We start from the raw sequence: 18,736 nt of genomic DNA, 5'->3' as shown, positions 1-18,736 counted from the left end.
GTACATAAATTAATCCTCTTCAAAATTTTAATCCCGCACGAACAAAGTCATACATGTTGACATTTAATTTTAAATATTAATTAATTCCACGGAATCCATTAATCGCTCTTTCCAGTATTTTGGATGCTATTTTAATAAAACTGTGAACGATTAATAAATTATTTTGTATTAGTATTGGTAATTTTACATTATTATTGGAATGGTTCTATGAATTTCAAATCAAAGGGTGTGGTTTGATTTGGATATTAAACGTTCTTTAATAAATCAAAAAGGCATAAGATACGCTTAAATATTTTGATGTTTAATGTCGTCAGAAAGAGCGCTACAACTTTCCTTTATATAAGAAGATCTTTGTTGAGGTAGCACTGGTTATTATAACAGAGTACTTGTTTGTTACATAACGATATGAAATTTTTAATATTCTCAAAACAGTTGAGTGACTCACGCGTTTGTATACTTCCAGCCTAACACATGATAAACTCGTGTTATTACAAGTTCGTGTAAACCTTTATTCTATAAACTCGTTAAAGTTCCGTATACTCGGTTTTAGTAAGCGTAAATATCTTTTTTGTGCCGTTTTCGGTTGTAATACATTTTCCGTGCATAACCGTATCGGATCAGCGATGTACAAATGATTTTTCGTGGCGAATTCATTCGAATTCGGTAGGCGGCCAATGGAACGTGCGTGCGCGACTGCTACCATATACGAAATTGAATAGCTCGGACGGGTCTTGCACAATAATGTACGGCTGGTGAGCTCAAGACTCGCACACGATCCTTTTGATACGCGTATCGTGTTCTCATGGTGAAGCTTGTGTTGATGGACAAACACCATGGTAAGATAAATTTCACAAATCATGCGATAATCACGTACCAATATTAGGTGTATTTTGAAGCTATATCTGGAAGGTTAAATATTCAATCTGAACTTTGTTGTAATTCTTATACGTCGAGATACAGTTTATATCCCACGGTATAGTTCGTGACAATGTAGCTTTGTGGTAGTGTTTTTGTTAGGGAATAGTTGTTGATGGAAATTTTTTATGTGTGTGAATTCGTTATACAAAAATGTTTATTAAATTATTTAAACTAATCCATTAAAGTTTTATATTTGAAAATTGTCTGTATTTCAAAGCACTAAATTGTGTTGCGATCACAGGATCCCACTGGGCAGTTAAATTAGTTTTCTACTAAATATGTTATACGAGACTTCCTACTCCGCATAACATTATATACGAATTGAGTTTCATTCATAAATGGCATTGGTGCGGTGAAACCCGTTGGAACGACGTGACTCCGCCGTGCATGTTTGGAATATATGCTGGCACTGTTTACCATGTGCACCGGTGCAAATACTAACCATTCTCACGTTCAAATGTTACAGAGATCACGATAAAACCTGTCCCACGTTCTTACTACAAACTCGTACCATTACAAAAGGCAGTAGAAATTTAAGCCGTTTTACGCCTGGCTAACATTGTACCGCCCTTACGTGGTTATTATAAAGTATAATATGTGTGTAACATTTTGAATAGATTTTAACATAGATCATTTATACACCAGCTGTTGCTTACGTCATTGTTGTTGTACTGGTTGATATTCGCATTTCATAATAATGTAAACAATCCAGGGTCAGAGACGGCTGACGATGACCGGATTCGAGACGGCTTCGGCGCCGGCGCCACATTATTTTTATTTCAGTTTTATATTATTTTAATCCACAACGCAGTGTTGTAATATTTTATGAGACACTATTTCTGATATGTCCGTGGTGAATCTGCCATTCGTGCTATTACTCTACATTGCCAAAAGAATTAAGGAATTTACTTACTTGCATATAAAATAGTGTAGAGAAAACAATATGTTAATCATAATAATTATTAATAGCAATTTTTTTTGTTGTTAAAAGTCATGATTCAAGACTGCTAATTTTACTGATGCATAATATAGAAGAACATGAGAACACATGCCAATATTACATCTTATTTATATTACACTATTCGTAAATTTTAAATTAGTTCTTAAAAATAAACTATGACCAAACAATTTATGTATGTTTTATACTATTTACTACTAGAATATAATATTTTATTTATAATTAATCTAAACTTTATTCCGGTTACAATTCCTTCGTTAGTTTAAAAAAATATAAATTTGAATAGGTACAGTCAACAAGAAGTAAACATAAATCTACTACAGAAAAATACCGTATAAGAAGTTTGATTTGGTACGGCTCATTCAACCGTTAAGAGATAAAAAGAGCAGCCGTGTGCACGATGTTAAGGGTCAAGCTCTAACTAGGGAAAATTTTCAGTCATCTGAAAAGAGAAATCTACAGTGTTACGGTCCAAAACAGAATTCCATAGCTGGGATTTTTTTATTGCTGAATATACAGGGTGGCCAAAAAGTCGTGGATCAAACGCAAATAGGGGATAGATGAGGTCATCAGCGGCAAAAAATTGTTCTACGGGAGGTCTCTAAGGTCAACCCCTGCAGAGTTATGATTTATTTTGATTTTTATATGAAAATTGACTTTTTTTTACTAATTCTTATTAAAATTCGAAAAAATCTACATCCTGTATCTTTTTAATAATACCCACTAGATTGGTACTGATGAGTTCTTGCGTTAGACATACTATTTATAGTTGTTGATTGAGTGTATTGAAGATAATATTAAGTTATACGATATAAATTTTTTTCAAATCATAACTTTTTGTTTATTTCGGACCCCACTGTGAAAAAAAATTACTTCACCGAAAAGTGACCCTGTATTACAAGTTTTGGCGCATTTAATATGGATTCTGAAAAGGTATTACACATGGCCATGAGTCGCTCTAATATCTTTCTAGGACGAAAAGACAACAACGATTCGGACTTATGATAGATTATTTACCTACCTGTGACCAGTACTGTGTGAATCGGACTAGATTCAAATAATTGGACAGATGGCTGTAACCCACTTACAAATTTGATTAGACGATGCAGATTAAGTATTATGGTCAGAGTCAGGAATTTTGAGCATATTTTATTGTAAAATATTTTGTTTCCTACAAACAACGATTGAGAAATAATTGTTTTAATACAATTATTATTTCCAAATCGTTGTTTGTAATTCTTCCTAGAAAGATATTAGAGCGACTCATGGCCACGTGTAATACCTTTTCAGAATCCGTATTAAATGCGCCAAAACTTGTAGTACAGGGTCACTTTTCGGTGGAGTAATTTTTTTTCACAGTGGGGTCCAAAGTAAAGAAAAATTTATGATTTGAAAAAATGTTATATCGTATAACTAAATATTATCTTCAATACATTCAATAAATAACTATAAATAGTATGTCTAACGCAAGAACTCATCAGTACCAATCTAGTGGATATTATGAGAAAGATACAGGATGTAGATATTTTCGAATTTTAAGAAGAATTAGTAAAAAAAAGTCAATTTTCATATAAAAACCAAAATAAATCATAACTCTGCAGGGGTTGACCTTAGAGACCTCCCGTAGAACAATTTTTTGCCGCTGATGACCTCATCTATCCCCTATTTGCGTTTGATCCACGACTTTTTGGCCACCCTGTATAGTTGCCAATAGGTTTAGTGATTAATTTACTCAAAATATCTACTTTGCTATGATTATCATATGCTTATAAGCTTTGCTTACCTTTGTTGACAAGTGGAGGGGCGAGAGGACGGGACGATATAAATTGCAGAATATCTTCTTACGCTATATATGTCTTTGAATAACCTGACCGAACTACGCAGGAGTTTCTATTACCATGAGTATTAAACTATGTTCAGAGGAGTTATTCGGATTGAGTTTCTTAAGACAGTTTTTGCCGCGCTCCACCACTATGTGCAACTAGCTACCTACTGAAGTTTCCGAACCAATTAAAGGGTCCTTCAAGAAAAGAGCGTAGGAATTCTTAAAAGGCCGGCATTGCAAGATCACAACAACATCAGATGAGCCTCTTGCCCGTTTGTTATATATAAAAATCATGCTGAATATCAAACTCCGTTATCTAAATTATTGAGTCTAACAGTTAATTTAGTAATTGTTGTATTCAATTATTTTATGTATTGGGTAAGAATAAATTATCTAAATTATAACCGCATGCTTTACCTGCGTACACATGGTAGTAGATGAAGGAGAATAACAATTGGGCGGACAGCCAACTAGTTTCGCACGTTTCTCCATTTCGATTTGTTACAAATAGAATACTGAATCTGACATATGCTACGCTTTCCTCTTCGGGTTAACCTTTGATATGATAAGAATATCTGAAACGAGTATTAGCCGCGAACGGTAATAAATCATTGTTATATTTTGTTCTGATATTGTCTGCTATTTCAACCATCAATGTAAATATCATTGACAGGTCAACAACTTTGAGTGCATTATTATGTCATCGTTATCTGAAGTTTTGAATGTGGCCAATGAATTAACATATGCATATACTCAAAGCAAATATATTATTCGCAGATGTTTTAGTTTGAAGCGTTAAAATATATTATATCTCGGGGTAAACTGTACATAAAATTCGATAAACACGAAAGCTAATGAAATTCCATTTTAAATATCCTATAATTACAATTGAATACGGAATTTTGGTTGTAACGTCTGTATTTCTGTTGCTTATTATGTACATTGTACATAGTGATATATTTTTACGTATACATTGCATTTTTATAAAATACTACTTTGGGGCCTTCGCATGGGCCACCGTGCCGCGTTTACCTTGAAAAATTCTTAAAAATTCTTCAACAATCATTTTCGATATTGCTGCAAACCGCAATGATTTCCGTGCAGTAGAGTTAAGGTTTATCGCGAAAATACATATATAAATACTGGCGGAGGAGTTGTTTTTATATAATATAAAAGTAAATAAGTGATTGTAGTATAAAAGTGATTTTTTGTAGGCGTTATCAATCTCTTAGCAGTTTAGGCAGCGTTCGTAAGAAACGTTTTTGTTTTACCGTTATTTTCTACGACTACCACGAACACATACTCACAAGATTATATATAGATAGATCATCTTTAATGAGTCTTGATTTAGATTCGTTCTGAAAGAATGTACTATCTTTAGGTATACCAAAAGTTTATAATGCGTAACTAAATAACCAGTGGTTGCCTGGAACAGATCGCTCGCAAGCGATAACGCCGCTAGTTGCCCTCCTTTTTATTTAATTGTGTCAATTGTATTATATTTCTGTACTTGCGAAGTGTTAATAAGTGAGAAATCTCTTTCGTATTTAATATAGGCGAAAAGAATTTTATAAAATTATAAATAAGCTATTGAATCTTTTGTTATCACTATCGTATCACTTCAATATAATCGTTACTAAATCTTTTTTAACTATAATAACCAATGTATTAGTTAGTTTAGTCAAAGCATTAATACCCATAATATAGCATTCATTCTATACCAAACTTCAAATTTTATAGTCTTACTGAAATAAAATAAGTGAATAAAGCTTCTTAGGCAGAATATCAATTTTAAAATAGCTATCTTTTAATCAAGTTAACATTTTGTCTCCGTTTGTCCTATTGTTGGAATAAACTCCTTTGTCGGTAATATATAAAGTGCATTACCTATATATGCTGTGTACTGTCCATAAACTGCTATTTACAAAACTGTATTGTGATCCATAATTTTTGCTAACGAGATAAAAGCCAATTAAATTGAAAGGATCTTAATTATTTAAACAGTTTGCAATCTCAACGTGTAGTTGGCTTGATTTTTCATTTACTGTTATTGATATTGAATAAATCTGCACTCTAACTAGTCGTGTATGCGTTGCAGATTGAGTGCATGTTCAAGTATACATTGTGTTGTTCAAAACTAGGTACATACCTCGCTTGGTGTCTATGCTGTCTATGCTTCGCTGGCAAAACTATCATTGTATACGAAGTAAAAAAATCCATTTTATTTTCCAATTCTATGGACGTTAAACGTCAAGCCAATTTCCCTATGTCTAATCTACCATTTATATCTATCGTATGCAATTAATGCATGCTAAATCAAATTTCCGGCCGCAGTATTCAACGTAGAAAGCCTCTATTATAGACGGTACTTGGTATCGTAGCTTTCAATTATGAACTGACGGCACCGTCTGCTTTATAGACATGTAAATCCAAAGTTCGACGAATTGATAAAATATAATTTGAAACTAAAATAAACATGTTCTATTCTTGTAACCTACGCAATTAGCAAAATTAAAGAGTGCGCCTAATTCCAAAAAGCTATTAACCCTAAGAACTAACTTTTAACTTTAAAGGCCGCTAGGCTTTAATCATATCCACTATTACCTCAAGTGATTGTTATGGGCCAATTTATATCGATGTCATTACTGTGACGCCCTAAAGGCTTTTACAATTCAGACTGAATAAATTATTTTCCTGATATTACCGTAACGCGCGTGGTCGGGAAATTTACTTAGTTGTTAACAGAAAATTTCCCTTGAACATTTGTATACGTGAGAATTTTGTACGATATTGTGAGTGCTACTTTTAAATATAATTTCTTTTACAGATGCCTCGACTTCAGACCCGGGAGGCAGTGTGAGTGCAGCAAGCCCCGGGAAAAATAGGAGGGGAATATTGCAGTGAGTATTCGTTTGTTTATTTTTGTAACCGATGCGGAACGATTTTACTCAGATTGGTTACTACGAAATTGAAACGCCGCAGGTCGGTTCTCTAAAGTTAGACCATTCACGGAATTGGAAATTTCATGCTTTCACGGGAATTTAGAGGTGCCTTTAGTTTTTATTTGCTACCACATCATCTGACTGAACAGTTTCATTGCATTAGTCATCTTTTATCTTTCTTACGTCTTATTCCTTAGTTGATAGTGTGTTCAGTAATTTTGTGTGAAGTAGGCGTGTGGTTTGTCGCTATGTTTGAGGGACGACAAAACGATCGTAATCGTATATCTGAGTGTTGCTGTCGTATAATCAGGTGCTTTTCTACTCCAAATTTATGTTGTACTTTTTATTTTGTTCTTTTTCACGCTTGACTTATATATGTCTCAATGAACTTGAAATGTTAAAAACACCTTGTTTAGTTGTGTTAATATTTGATTAACAATTTAATACTACACGTTCTCAGATTGTCCAAATTGGAATAGATTTCCCAACTTGAAGGATAGATGAATTGAAGCAATCAAGAACATAGGAAAACGTAGTTTCACGTCACTGTATAGCTGACTTAATATTAATTATCTGTTTATTCTCTGATATGATGTGCTTACAATATGATGCGTATACCATGATGATTTCTCGGTATACATTATTGATTAACACACCGTGTACCATTATTGTTGAGATATTGTAATTGCGATCTCGGCACATTTTAGTTAATTGATTCTGATATAAGCCGACACTGTTTCACATCAAGTCCTTTCATTGAAATTGAAGGATTAGAGTAATTAAATAATCATTTCTCCAATAATAATTAACTTTTGGTAATTTGCTTCTGTTTAAAATTGTTAGCATTAATGACGTACACTAATTATACCCAGGTTTGGTTAGCGCTTTTCACTTCCCTTTGTAACAGTGTCTAGTGTCTGTTGTGTGAGATTAAAATGTTGGGGTGTATTAATGCAAACTCTTTTTGGATTGGACGGTAAAGTAATTGTACTATTTGATTATGTCAGAGTATATAACTCAAGAACAAGTGCGAACTAATGTCTATCACGCGCATATCTTATCTTTGGTACCGATGTTTTGAACGGCACACGAATGTACTAGATATATACATAATTGGCTCTAATAGAAACGTGACAGCCGTTTTTAATATAGTATATAGGTGATAGGTATCTTTAGTGAACGACATTTCGGCGATTGGCCCGGTGACAAGGGACACGGGCTTAATTGATGTGCAATGTTATTAAAGGGATAGTAGTGGCATTGAGTGTGTGCCGCGAGTCGCGCGGTCAGTCCCGTCCGCTTGCACAACGAGCGCGCGTAAGCCCTTTCTGTAGACGTTCGCCCGAATAGATTACAAAATTATTATCGTAATCTTGACGATTGATAGTGCGACCCTCGGAGTACTTCGACTGTTCGTTGTCAGCTTCGGCTCGATAAGGAAATTTGCACCAATAAATGTTTAAATTATTTGTGAAATCATTGTGCGCACATAGTGGCTTTTGAAGCATTAATCAGTATAGTGATGTGCTATATCGTGAAGGCTTTCGTTAGTTATGTGGAGTCAATTAGTATTTTCAAAGTAAGTTGTAATGGGAATAATAAAGAAATATTCAATATAATAATATGAATACAATAATAATGAATACATTACAGGGCTTTGTTTTCAATACGAGTAAAATTTTTACAATGCTATTGATTCAGCTCATTATAGACCAGTAATTTAAATATAAACCGAATGAAAATTTTAGTGAATTAAATTCATAGGGTTGCATAATCTTTCTGTATGAATATAATATTGTATAAGGCTATATATACGTATGTATGTTGTGATTCACACAACATATAAGTACGCTGTGCTACGTTTTGTGAGTAGAGTTTTTTTTTATATTTAAGGGTAGCGTTTATACAATGAAGACAATATCAAACTAGAGTAGTCAAATAAAATATATAAAATTTTATTCTCTTATGTGCGCGCAATGTTCTTTTTAAGTCCATGAGAGAATATCATACTAATTTACGAATGATTTGTCATGGGTTTTCGCACGTTAATGATAATCTAAAATCTAAATGCTTATCTATACAGAAATTCTAATGTATTCATATCAAATGTAATCATTTGCATTGCTTCCAATAGCGTAGGTCATTGTTATTATTATTAAACAATACATTCTGTTCTAACTAAAGTACCCATTCGACTTTTTCCGTAAATTTTGTTTCGCTGTTTTAAAAAAAACGCAGTAGGTAGTTGTTAATTTATAATAATCTATTGAGACATAATTAATTGATATAAATAAGACGGGTAGAATCTTACAAAACAACCTCTGTCTTATGCGTTTAATAAACACAATAAAATAAGCGTAACTTTAATTTTTTATCTTAGCAGACAATAATAGATTACAGATAATAACCAAAAATGTAGTTTTTGTAATTGTGTAATATCCCAACACGGCCGCGGTATTTCTCATTTGAGACCGCAATGCGGCGGGCGGTTCTTGAAGTTCGGATACATTGGTCGCTTTCTATCTCACAACATGCTAATTTAACATTTTTCCGATTCACTGAACCTATGTAAACATTAATGTTCAAATTGCGAACTTTACAAACGGGTTACATACATATTTCAATAATTAAACACACATTCCAAATTATGCTGAGTATTTAGTCAGCATAATTCCGAGTGTTATGCAGTGTTGAAGTTTATTGTGTATAAACATTGAATGCGCACAAATGCGTTCGGAGCATTGGGGCGGAATTGAAATGCCTGGACGCTTCATATCAAAATTTAGACATTATTCAAAGATATTAATTTCCATATTCCGTTAATTAAACACAGTGATAGGATTCCAAATATGTGACAGGAGCTGATGAATCGCTTTTGTTGAATTATTATTAATAATTGCTAATTCCCGTGACTTGTCTGTCCGATAAGCTTTTGATATAACCCTTACAAAGAGCGTTGCTGAGCAGCCATTAAAAGTATTAATCAATTCTGTAAGCATTATTTAAAAGTCCCGTTTTAATATCAGCTAATTAATTTTCCATTTATTCACTTTGCCATCGCTTCGATAACGAATACCATTATCTATGTTAGTATAGATATAATTTATTAATTTAGGAGGAAATGGATGAAGCCGAACAAGTCGCAAGGAAAAGCTGAAAAGGCATTAGCGGGAGTTAAGTCCCCCGCAGAGAAACCTGCTCTCAAAAAGGTTCCATCTGAAAAGAAAATAAAGGTAAATATACATTATTACATTTCTTATTTATAAAACATCTGGACTAGTCACAGAGAAAATTCTAATTAACTTTTAGTTTACGCTACTGAAAGGAAATTTTTATTTATTGTCGCAAGCTTGCAGACGTTAATGTAATATTAATTATTTCCTTTATCTATATAAAGATAGTCTCGTTATATTGTTATAACAACTGTCTCAATTCGTGACTTTGAACAATTTGAACGAGTCGAGTGGTGCAGTTTTATTTAATGGTTATTTCAACATTAATTAATTTTTACTACTCCACAAAGGTGACTTGTGTAGGTATACTATCGGTGACTGTAATGTTTTAGATTACAATAAATTTGAATTGAATGAGGGCATTATTTATTATATATAGTTTTAACACATACACAAATTTTTAATTGATAGTAAAAGTATCAGTAATCGCAATTTCACAGAATTTTTTCTTCGTTTCCGAATTAGCAGAATTCCTGGTTGTGTTTGCTTAGTGAGATATACCCCGAATATAATTATATTCCTTCTACTCAAGAATGGATTAGGTAGGTAGGAAGCACATTAGCTTGCATTAAATTTAGAAATAGACAAAAACATGACTTGGTATGATAGTTTTTTAAATAGAAATATTGTTTGTATAGATGCCGCTAAGTGACAATCGTCGCGTTGATGATCTTGGTGAAAATAGCGTCAATTCCGCGCTTGATGAAGCTGAGGATGACGTGCCAGACGTCGAACTGCCGCCTCCGATGAAGCCGCTACAGGTTAGAATGCATCCAATAAATCTAAAGATGTCTTCTTGCAACTTGAGAAAATGTGACGAAAATTATTTAATTTCCCGAATAAAATTTGTTGGAGTTAATTTGAAATAATTAAAAACTACGTTTTTTACAAAGAAATTAACATGCTATTACGGTTACATTTACGAGAAATCAAAGTCATAACCCATTAAGTCTTGCGTCAGAAAAATTTGTTCACTTTAAAATTAATTTTATCGTTTTTAATACCAATTGTAGACTCATAAATCCTTATGAACGGGGTAATTTAATTGACAAATTAAATCGAAACTTTAATTGAAAAAGAAATAGTAATCGATTTGTTTTAACCAATGAAGTTCATTAAAAAGTTCTTTAAGTAAACTACTAGTATTTACCCCTCCAGGTGTTTCAGGCTCAAATCTATGAGAGTGACAGAAGAAAAATGTATAACTAGCAACCAAATAACAATAAGTTATTACTAATAATACCACTTTTATAGGTCTAGTAGATTGCATATGTTTGTTTATATATACAGAATTCCTTCATCCTTTTCCATTGATGTTAAACACATTAAACTCTATTGGACGAAATTAGTTAATTATTGTCAAAACCAAACCTTACTTCAATTTTTATCTTAAATATTTCTTGTGTCTCAAGGCTTGGCCTCTAAGAATGTATTTAAATAAAATTGTTTCTATTTATATCCTCTTATGATTCTTAACGTTTGCTGAATATATTTATAACAAGTCTAATTCTATCTCATTAAGTTTTCATTACGTATACTGAAACCCTTTTCAGTTTCTTATGTATTAATTACCTAATGCGCAAGACTACCTCATCACATGGGATAAAATTTTCACCTTGTATATTTCCTGAGTACAAGGGCACTGTTCAATTCGTCCGGTTAGAGGGGACGACACTGATTGCCAATCAGGCTTGTTCGCCTTTATGAAGCGTCCTGATTTTTTTTGAAATTTTGCATATTTCGAACGTGGTTATCAATCGTAACGTGTTGTTCACGTAATTGAAATTGAATTGTTGGTGAGGTTTAAATTCACAAAATGTTCGATGTTTTTAACAATGCAGTTCGTAATTCATCGTATTGATCCTACGATCTTCAATTTCAAATACTTGCTCCAAATACAGCATATTTTTTATATTTCCGTATCACGTTAAATTATATTCTATTGCAACACCATAAATCTCATTAGATATGCTTTTACATGAGGTTTACTAAGGGCTACTAAATAGGCCATTTTTTATTCAAATCTCTCCCATCATCTTCTTAGCCACTCTAGCCTGAAACGTTTTTACTTATAAACATAATTTAGTAATCCAAATTCATTAGTCTATTAATAAGTATCAGACCCCAACCTCTTGATTCAAATGAAATTGCTATATTGGTCCACGATATACAAATTTTTAAAAACATAAACACGATTGGCTTGAAAAAGACCACAGACAGTACAATTGTGTATAAAATGTTAGTCCGACATCGTGAGTGTTGCGTAGGCCGCTTCATTGCTATTATTATGTTCATCAATTTATTATTTCAGCATACCGATTTTTCGTTCTATGGGTAATCTTGAATACCTCGTTTGTTTTATTATTAAATCGAGTTATTAGGTTAGTTAGGTTAGTTATTTTCCGTAACTATGTTATTATGTATATGATTTTGGGTTCTTAATCTAGTGGTTGGATAACTTGTAAAACTATGTTTTGTGAAACGACTCTTACCTATCTATATCTTGGATGGTATGGAGCCTGATAGGGTTAATAGAAAGTAAAGTATCAAAAGAGACAGAACCATTTCAACGCATTTCAGATTCAACATAAGTTTATTTAAGCAAGCTTACACATATTTTTTTCTTAATACTTGTTGCAATATCCTTGAGTACTAATTAACGGAACCCCTTCTCGGGTAAAACGCCTTCTCCTGCTTTTTCCATCCATGGGTCTTCTTTCTCCATTCACTTCTTTCTATCGCTTCTATATCGTCTATCTACCTTTTTCTAGGGCGCGTTTTGCTTCATCTTCGACTTAATCCTTTCCAGATATTTGCCAAGTGTAGTTGTATCTGTACGTCTTGTTATAAGTCCCCTCTTCCACTTCCGTTTTAAGGCATAATGTAAGAAGTATGTCCACCAGTAAGCACAGAAAAAACTTAAATATTAAAACAAACACAAAGTCTCAACTGTAACTCCATTCCCCAAAAAGCATCTAGACGTACACTTTACTTTACAGGCCTTGTGCGTAAAGTGTAAACAGACTCTCTCTCCTGTATTGACAGTTGTTAAATTGATTCGCGGTTTAGTGAATAGATGATTCTTTACTCCAATTAATGCGCCCTCGTCCATTGTCATATCCAATTCACTGACATGAAACCGGCATCTCGTTAACTTCACTCACGATGTAATGGAGACATGTATACTTTATTACGTCACTAGCCCTTATATGTAATTGAATAGCTCACATCCCTCACTATCTAATTAACGCAACTAGCGTACTCGACGCGTAGTGTACATTCTGCATAGTTCAGTGATAATTCTACGTAAACTACCCCTTTCATATTATAATTTTAACTGGCCTGTTGTTACGGTATAATTTGATCATCGAACTATTAAATCTTTTGCATATTTTGTAGATTTGATATAGTATTCTACGAGGCGAGATACCCATATCAAAGGATATTACAAATTACTAATATTACATTAAGACTTTGTTGTTCGACACACGCGCATTGTATTTCTTTTAAAATCTACAATCAATAAATACGTATTAATGAACGATGTAGTTAAACAGAAGAAGACCTTATCTCTCCTTAGTATGTAGTACAGGATGCGAATCTTAAAATAACGCCTACTTGATAGCCCTGACCTTCATTGCGTATCAGACAATTACTACTAGAAACGCATATTCATACTTTGTTGGAAACTGAGCTGTTTTCGTGCTAGAATAAATGACTATCGGACTCATTCATTTAATCAATGTAAAGAATGTTTTTATGTTTTAGCCTGATTGAAACCAACTGTCACACGTTTTCAACGCTAAAAACAAGTTTAATGGGCACGTAGTTTTAAATTTAAGATAGCATTAAAATAACATTACACTTTAGAGAGATTTCAACCTGTAAGCACAGTTGGCCCGTTAGGATAGACTAATCGCCAAACCGGACGAAATTTAAGTTTAAGTAAACGATTTTCTGCACTATTCAGGACAGTACGAAAGCTTTAACTGTATCGCGCTATTATATTCTTATTTTTATTTTTTGATTTAGCAGAACCCGCCAGCAGTTCTTCAACAGACCCCAACGCCGACAGCTGCTTCGGTACCCAACACTCGCGTGAGTTAAAACGACTAACACTCATTAAGCCAAATTACTACATACATTACCTAACTTTCACGCTGTCCTTCTAACTTTGTAACTAACCGAGGTATAGGTGCTTCATACGGTGTAACGTTGGTGACATTTTCAGAACTCGTTGGCTATGGATGCACTGGAACCTAACGGTGGTCACGCTGATATCGCCGAGATTGAGCAAATTGTCAAGGAAAAAATGGTTCGAATATGAGCATGTAGTGTGCGCATGGTTGCGTTTTATTAGTTTTTTCTCTTGGTTTTTGAATATGCATTTACAAGACCATTTAGATGAAGTCATTGGTTTATGAATATCGTCTGTTACGACGGACGAGCTCTTGACCCAATTTTAAACCTGTGCTATGGAGTCTGATAATTTGTGAACGAATGAAACACTCAGTTGTGTCATTGAACTATAATAAAATAACATTGACCGATTAATTGACTATTAAATATCATTATCGTTGTATTGCCTTTTCATAAAGATCATAACAGCGAGTGGAAATAAATGTAGTTGAGCGTGTAATTTAATGACCGCGCTCACTCAATTCAATTTTGCGTAAATCAGCACAAAGCCCTATTTTACATTGGACACGATATCACAGATAATATTTAAGCTTTCATCGGCCGGATTATAAATAACTCATCGGCTTTTGATTGGAGTGCGATCCAAAAGTAAAGCTAATTTTAGCATTTATCACTTGCCGTTGGGCGATATACTATTATTATTATATTCCACTAAACTGTTGTATTTGTGGTTTCTTTATTTTTTAAGTAATACATTAACCGTTTTATTGTAACCCAAATCCACGGTATAATAAACTGTGTTGATAAAATCAACGGCTTAAAATGGAGACTATATATAATTTTAAAAAAAAACCTGTACAATTGTTAATGTAGCTGTTTTTGGTAACAGTCACTTAATTGCACGCGAGTCAAATCTTACACATAACCATTAATTATGTAAGATTTAATAACATTTTAATTTTTTTTTAAGTTTATATCCATACCTATGCTTTTTGTTGTATTGCATTTCGCTTCAGCTTTCGGTTTCTATTGTTTCTTGCTTACCTCATATTTGCGTGTTATTCTTATAATATGGTATCACATGTTAAAGTATTAAAAAATGTAGGAGCAGCATGGTGGTACGGCCAGCACATCAGGGCGTAGTGGAGATGGTGAAGACGACGATAGTTCAACACCTGTTGCTGAGAGCAGGGATGCAATTCTCAAAAAGCGTGAATATGTACTCAGGGAACTCTATGAGACTGAAGAAGTGTACGTTTCCGACCTACGTCTTGTCTGCGAGGGATATATGAAGCACATGATGGTACTTAAATGCAATAAAATTAACTTTGTTTAAATAGTTTTGAAAGCGGAACTGTCCGGTATATTTAAAGCGCTTAAATATATAAGTAGAGCACTTATTTGTAAGCTTTCAGCAAGTTCCAGTCTCGAATACCGTCAGAATTGCTAAGTAAAGCTGTCGAGTAGACTTTGTGGAGCGAGTCAATTAGTACTTTATTCAAGTGTTTTGGAGATCAAAAATGATATAAATACCCTAGAATAACTTCACGAACACACTTTTGATTTGTTTATTTATTTATAAATAAGGAAACTTGACAGATACATCATAAGACAAAATATGTACAAAATAAAACAAGTTATAATTATAAAAGATTCCTTAAATTGTTGCACACAAAAAAAAAGTAGGAGTAAACAAATTAAATTAAAAATAAAACAAACATACACAAAATACATACATACATACAATCAACTACAAGATCGATTTTAAAAGGGGCTGGAAATCTACAAAATTATAAAAATATTGTCTTTCAAAAAGTGGGTTGTGGCTTGTTTTGTATCTATGATTAGATAACTCGTAATATTTATTAATTAATGACGCAGGACCCCAATGCTGACCCTCCGATCCCGGAAAGCCTTCGCGATCGTCGCCTACGTATGATCTTCGGTAACGTCGAGGCTATTTACGAATGGCACCGCGAGTGAGTAACTGACCTTGTTATCCCAATATTTTGCAAAATGTCAGTATTTTATAGCGAATCCTGTTAACAAATGATGGCCAGAGATGACATCTCATTATCGACACGTAACTTTAACGAGCGCGATATAAAGACGCACTTATGTTACCTGATACACGCTCGCGTTAATATCCTATGCGAATTTTTTATTGCTGTATTGCGAATGTTGTGACCTTTTTTATTTAGTGTGACGTTAAAATGATGTGTGCAGTAAATTTGTACGCGAGCTGGAGGCCTGTATCGAGTCGCCAGAGCTGTTGGGGCCGCTTTTCAGACGGTTCCTCGAGAAGAAAATGTTCCTATACGAAGCGTATTGCCGTAACAAGCCAGTCTCCGAGTACATTGTGTCTGAACACGAACATTACTTTCAAGAATTGAGACACAAACTGGGACACAAGCTACAGGTACATTTTATGTTGTTCGCTACGGCTATTACTCGTTCACTCTTCGCTGCACTTCTTACAATAGAGCTATGTTTGTGTACGATTTATTTAATCACTCCGCTCTTGTGCTTCGAATATTTCTGCGCGGATTATTGTTTGACAGTACCTGAAATATTGTTATGAACTGTCTTATCAGACGTTTTAAATGTCATCATATATAAGAATAACTTGTTTACCAAGAGATAAAGAAAGCGTTTTTACAAAAAAATATTATAAAGTCCTTCATAAAAGTATCCATAAGCGGATAATAACATAACTTAAAATCAGATGAGCCTCCAGCCCGTGTGCTGGAAAAAAAGCTAGCTAGGCATCACTGAAAGGTGCTCAAATGGAAGAATCTTAATATGCATGAATAAAGATATGGAGGAGAGATGTGAAAAATATTCTTCTCTCTTAATTTCAGCTGGGTGATCTACTGATCAAGCCGATCCAACGTATCCAAAAGTATCACTTGCTGGTGAAGAAGATCCTCAAATACTCGGAGACTGCGAACGAGCCGGCAATTGTTATCGATTCGCTTCTTGACGCCGTGCAATGCACTTCAATTATTCCGAAGAACGCCAATGACATGATGGATGTCGGACGCCTTCAGGGATTTACGGTATGCATTATGATAATTTAGTTGCATATTTTTTGCAACGTATCTCAAGTTATAATCTACACTTGAGAATTGGATTGTAAATCTTGGTTCTAGATTTGGGTTCGAAGCATGTGCCATGGCCAGCATTAATACGATTCTTGCATTTTTTTTTTTTGGTGTAAATTTTTATGACGCAAATTACAAAGCTACCTCAGCTAAATACTAATAAAGTATTTTGCGATGCAATACTCAAATAAACATTACTTAAGTATCAGTTTTGCTTTGACTGTCCTGAAGTCAGTCCAAATTCATCTCCGGACCGTGGAAAACACCTGACTTTAATCTGGTCAATTGGTGACAATTAGTAGTGGTTTCAGTGACTTGAAAGTTGATTTTGTGACTTGAAATACGTTTTGAATGTGTGCCTTATATCAGAGGTGCCCTAAGCGTCTTTTAGAGGTATTAAATTGCATGATAATTTATAAAAAAATAATTTACAAGCAATCACAAGCTTTGAGTGGCTCTGGTATTAATTATTGAAATTGTATTTGATCTATGTTTATGCTATGCGAGCGTTATTCTATTATTTCAATTTGGCAATCTGTGTTTCTATTTGCGAATGGTGTTTTGCTAATGCAAATGTATCTAAAGCGACTGAATTTAAATATTTTATTATAAATCACGATTGGTAAATTTAACCAACTAATATGAGAACAAATAAAATTTAACTCGTAAAGTATGATTGTAACATGAGTTTGACAAATTAGAGTGGCGTACTAACAAGCATTGTAACGATCTAACGATCAGATTTCTTTGGTTTAGCTTAACTAGATTACAGTATACTTAGTGCTTGTGTTATAATGTTTACGTCGTTTGCTGAAATTTCATTAATTGACGCGTCCTAGCTACAATAATTTTGTTACCTTTACAAACTCAGCTCTGCCATGACTACTGATTTGCGTATAAAAAGATTTAAAATAATGAATAGTTTGCTATGCGAAAGAGTTAAATTAGTTTTCGTGAACGAATATTAATTAAGTGAAGATTTGTCGTTTTTTCTTTCAGGGCAACATAGCGGCGCAGGGCAAACTATTGTTCCAAGAGGGGCTGATAGTTTCTGAAGCCACTAATGATAAAGGAAAAGAGTTGCATGTGTTTCTATTTGAACAGTGCATGATCTTTACTGAACCCGTCGGCAAGCGGACACAGTTTACAAGCCCCACTTACCATTACAAGGCGCAAGTGCAGGTAAAACTTAAATTATGTAAGCCAGTAGGAAATCATTGTTTGAGGCGAAATAATTTAAATCAATAATTGATATTTTACATATACATTTTGGAAATGACACAAAAAATATAGGAATTTTCGTTCTTTATTTAATTATGAAATTTTGGACCATGTTTGCTTTTAAGTTGCGTTACATTATTACGGATTTTGGTTATTAAAAATGTTAAATATCGATAAAGTGAGGTGTTTAACGGTTTTATTTGGATGTTTTGGTTATATCTAATTTTACACATTATCTAGTCATATATTTATAAATTACCTTATTAAAATAAAAAGTTAATGTAATATTGAATGAATGACGTCAAAGTTGGCTAAGTGATAGAACACAAACTTTGTGGAGGTGGACTAACCTAATTATAGATGTCGATTCACTTTTTGAATGTCAACTCTAAGTC

At 33.6% G+C, this 18,736-nt stretch overlaps 1 protein-coding gene across 6 annotated transcripts in view; it reads left to right on the top strand.

Annotated features, from left to right (window-relative positions):
• The window catches only part of LOC125062761 (kalirin), an 86,198-nt gene that overhangs the window by 57,774 nt on the left and 9,688 nt on the right, over nt 1-18,736 (top strand). For 3 of the 6 annotated variants that reach the window (XM_047668881.1, XM_047668885.1, XM_047668886.1), the window contains exons 31-40: nt 6,529-6,601; nt 9,759-9,876; nt 10,515-10,637; nt 13,909-13,974; nt 14,108-14,191; nt 15,122-15,319; nt 15,898-15,995; nt 16,243-16,435; nt 16,878-17,075; nt 18,120-18,302. In XM_047668881.1, the coding sequence (XP_047524837.1) occupies nt 6,529-6,601; nt 9,759-9,876; nt 10,515-10,637; nt 13,909-13,974; nt 14,108-14,191; nt 15,122-15,319; nt 15,898-15,995; nt 16,243-16,435; nt 16,878-17,075; nt 18,120-18,302 (1,334 nt within the window). The remainder of the gene's footprint in view (nt 1-6,528; nt 6,602-9,758; nt 9,877-10,514; nt 10,638-13,908; nt 13,975-14,107; nt 14,192-15,121; nt 15,320-15,897; nt 15,996-16,242; nt 16,436-16,877; nt 17,076-18,119; nt 18,303-18,736) is intronic. The other 3 variants (XM_047668882.1, XM_047668884.1, XM_047668883.1) reach the window with 3 other exon arrangements.

This window comes from Pieris napi, chromosome Z (genome assembly GCF_905475465.1).
Source record: "Pieris napi chromosome Z, ilPieNapi1.2, whole genome shotgun sequence".
Lineage (NCBI taxonomy): Eukaryota > Metazoa > Arthropoda > Insecta > Lepidoptera > Pieridae > Pieris > Pieris napi.
Note: the sequence above shows the minus strand (reverse complement) of the source record. Positions and strands in the feature narration are given on the sequence as shown.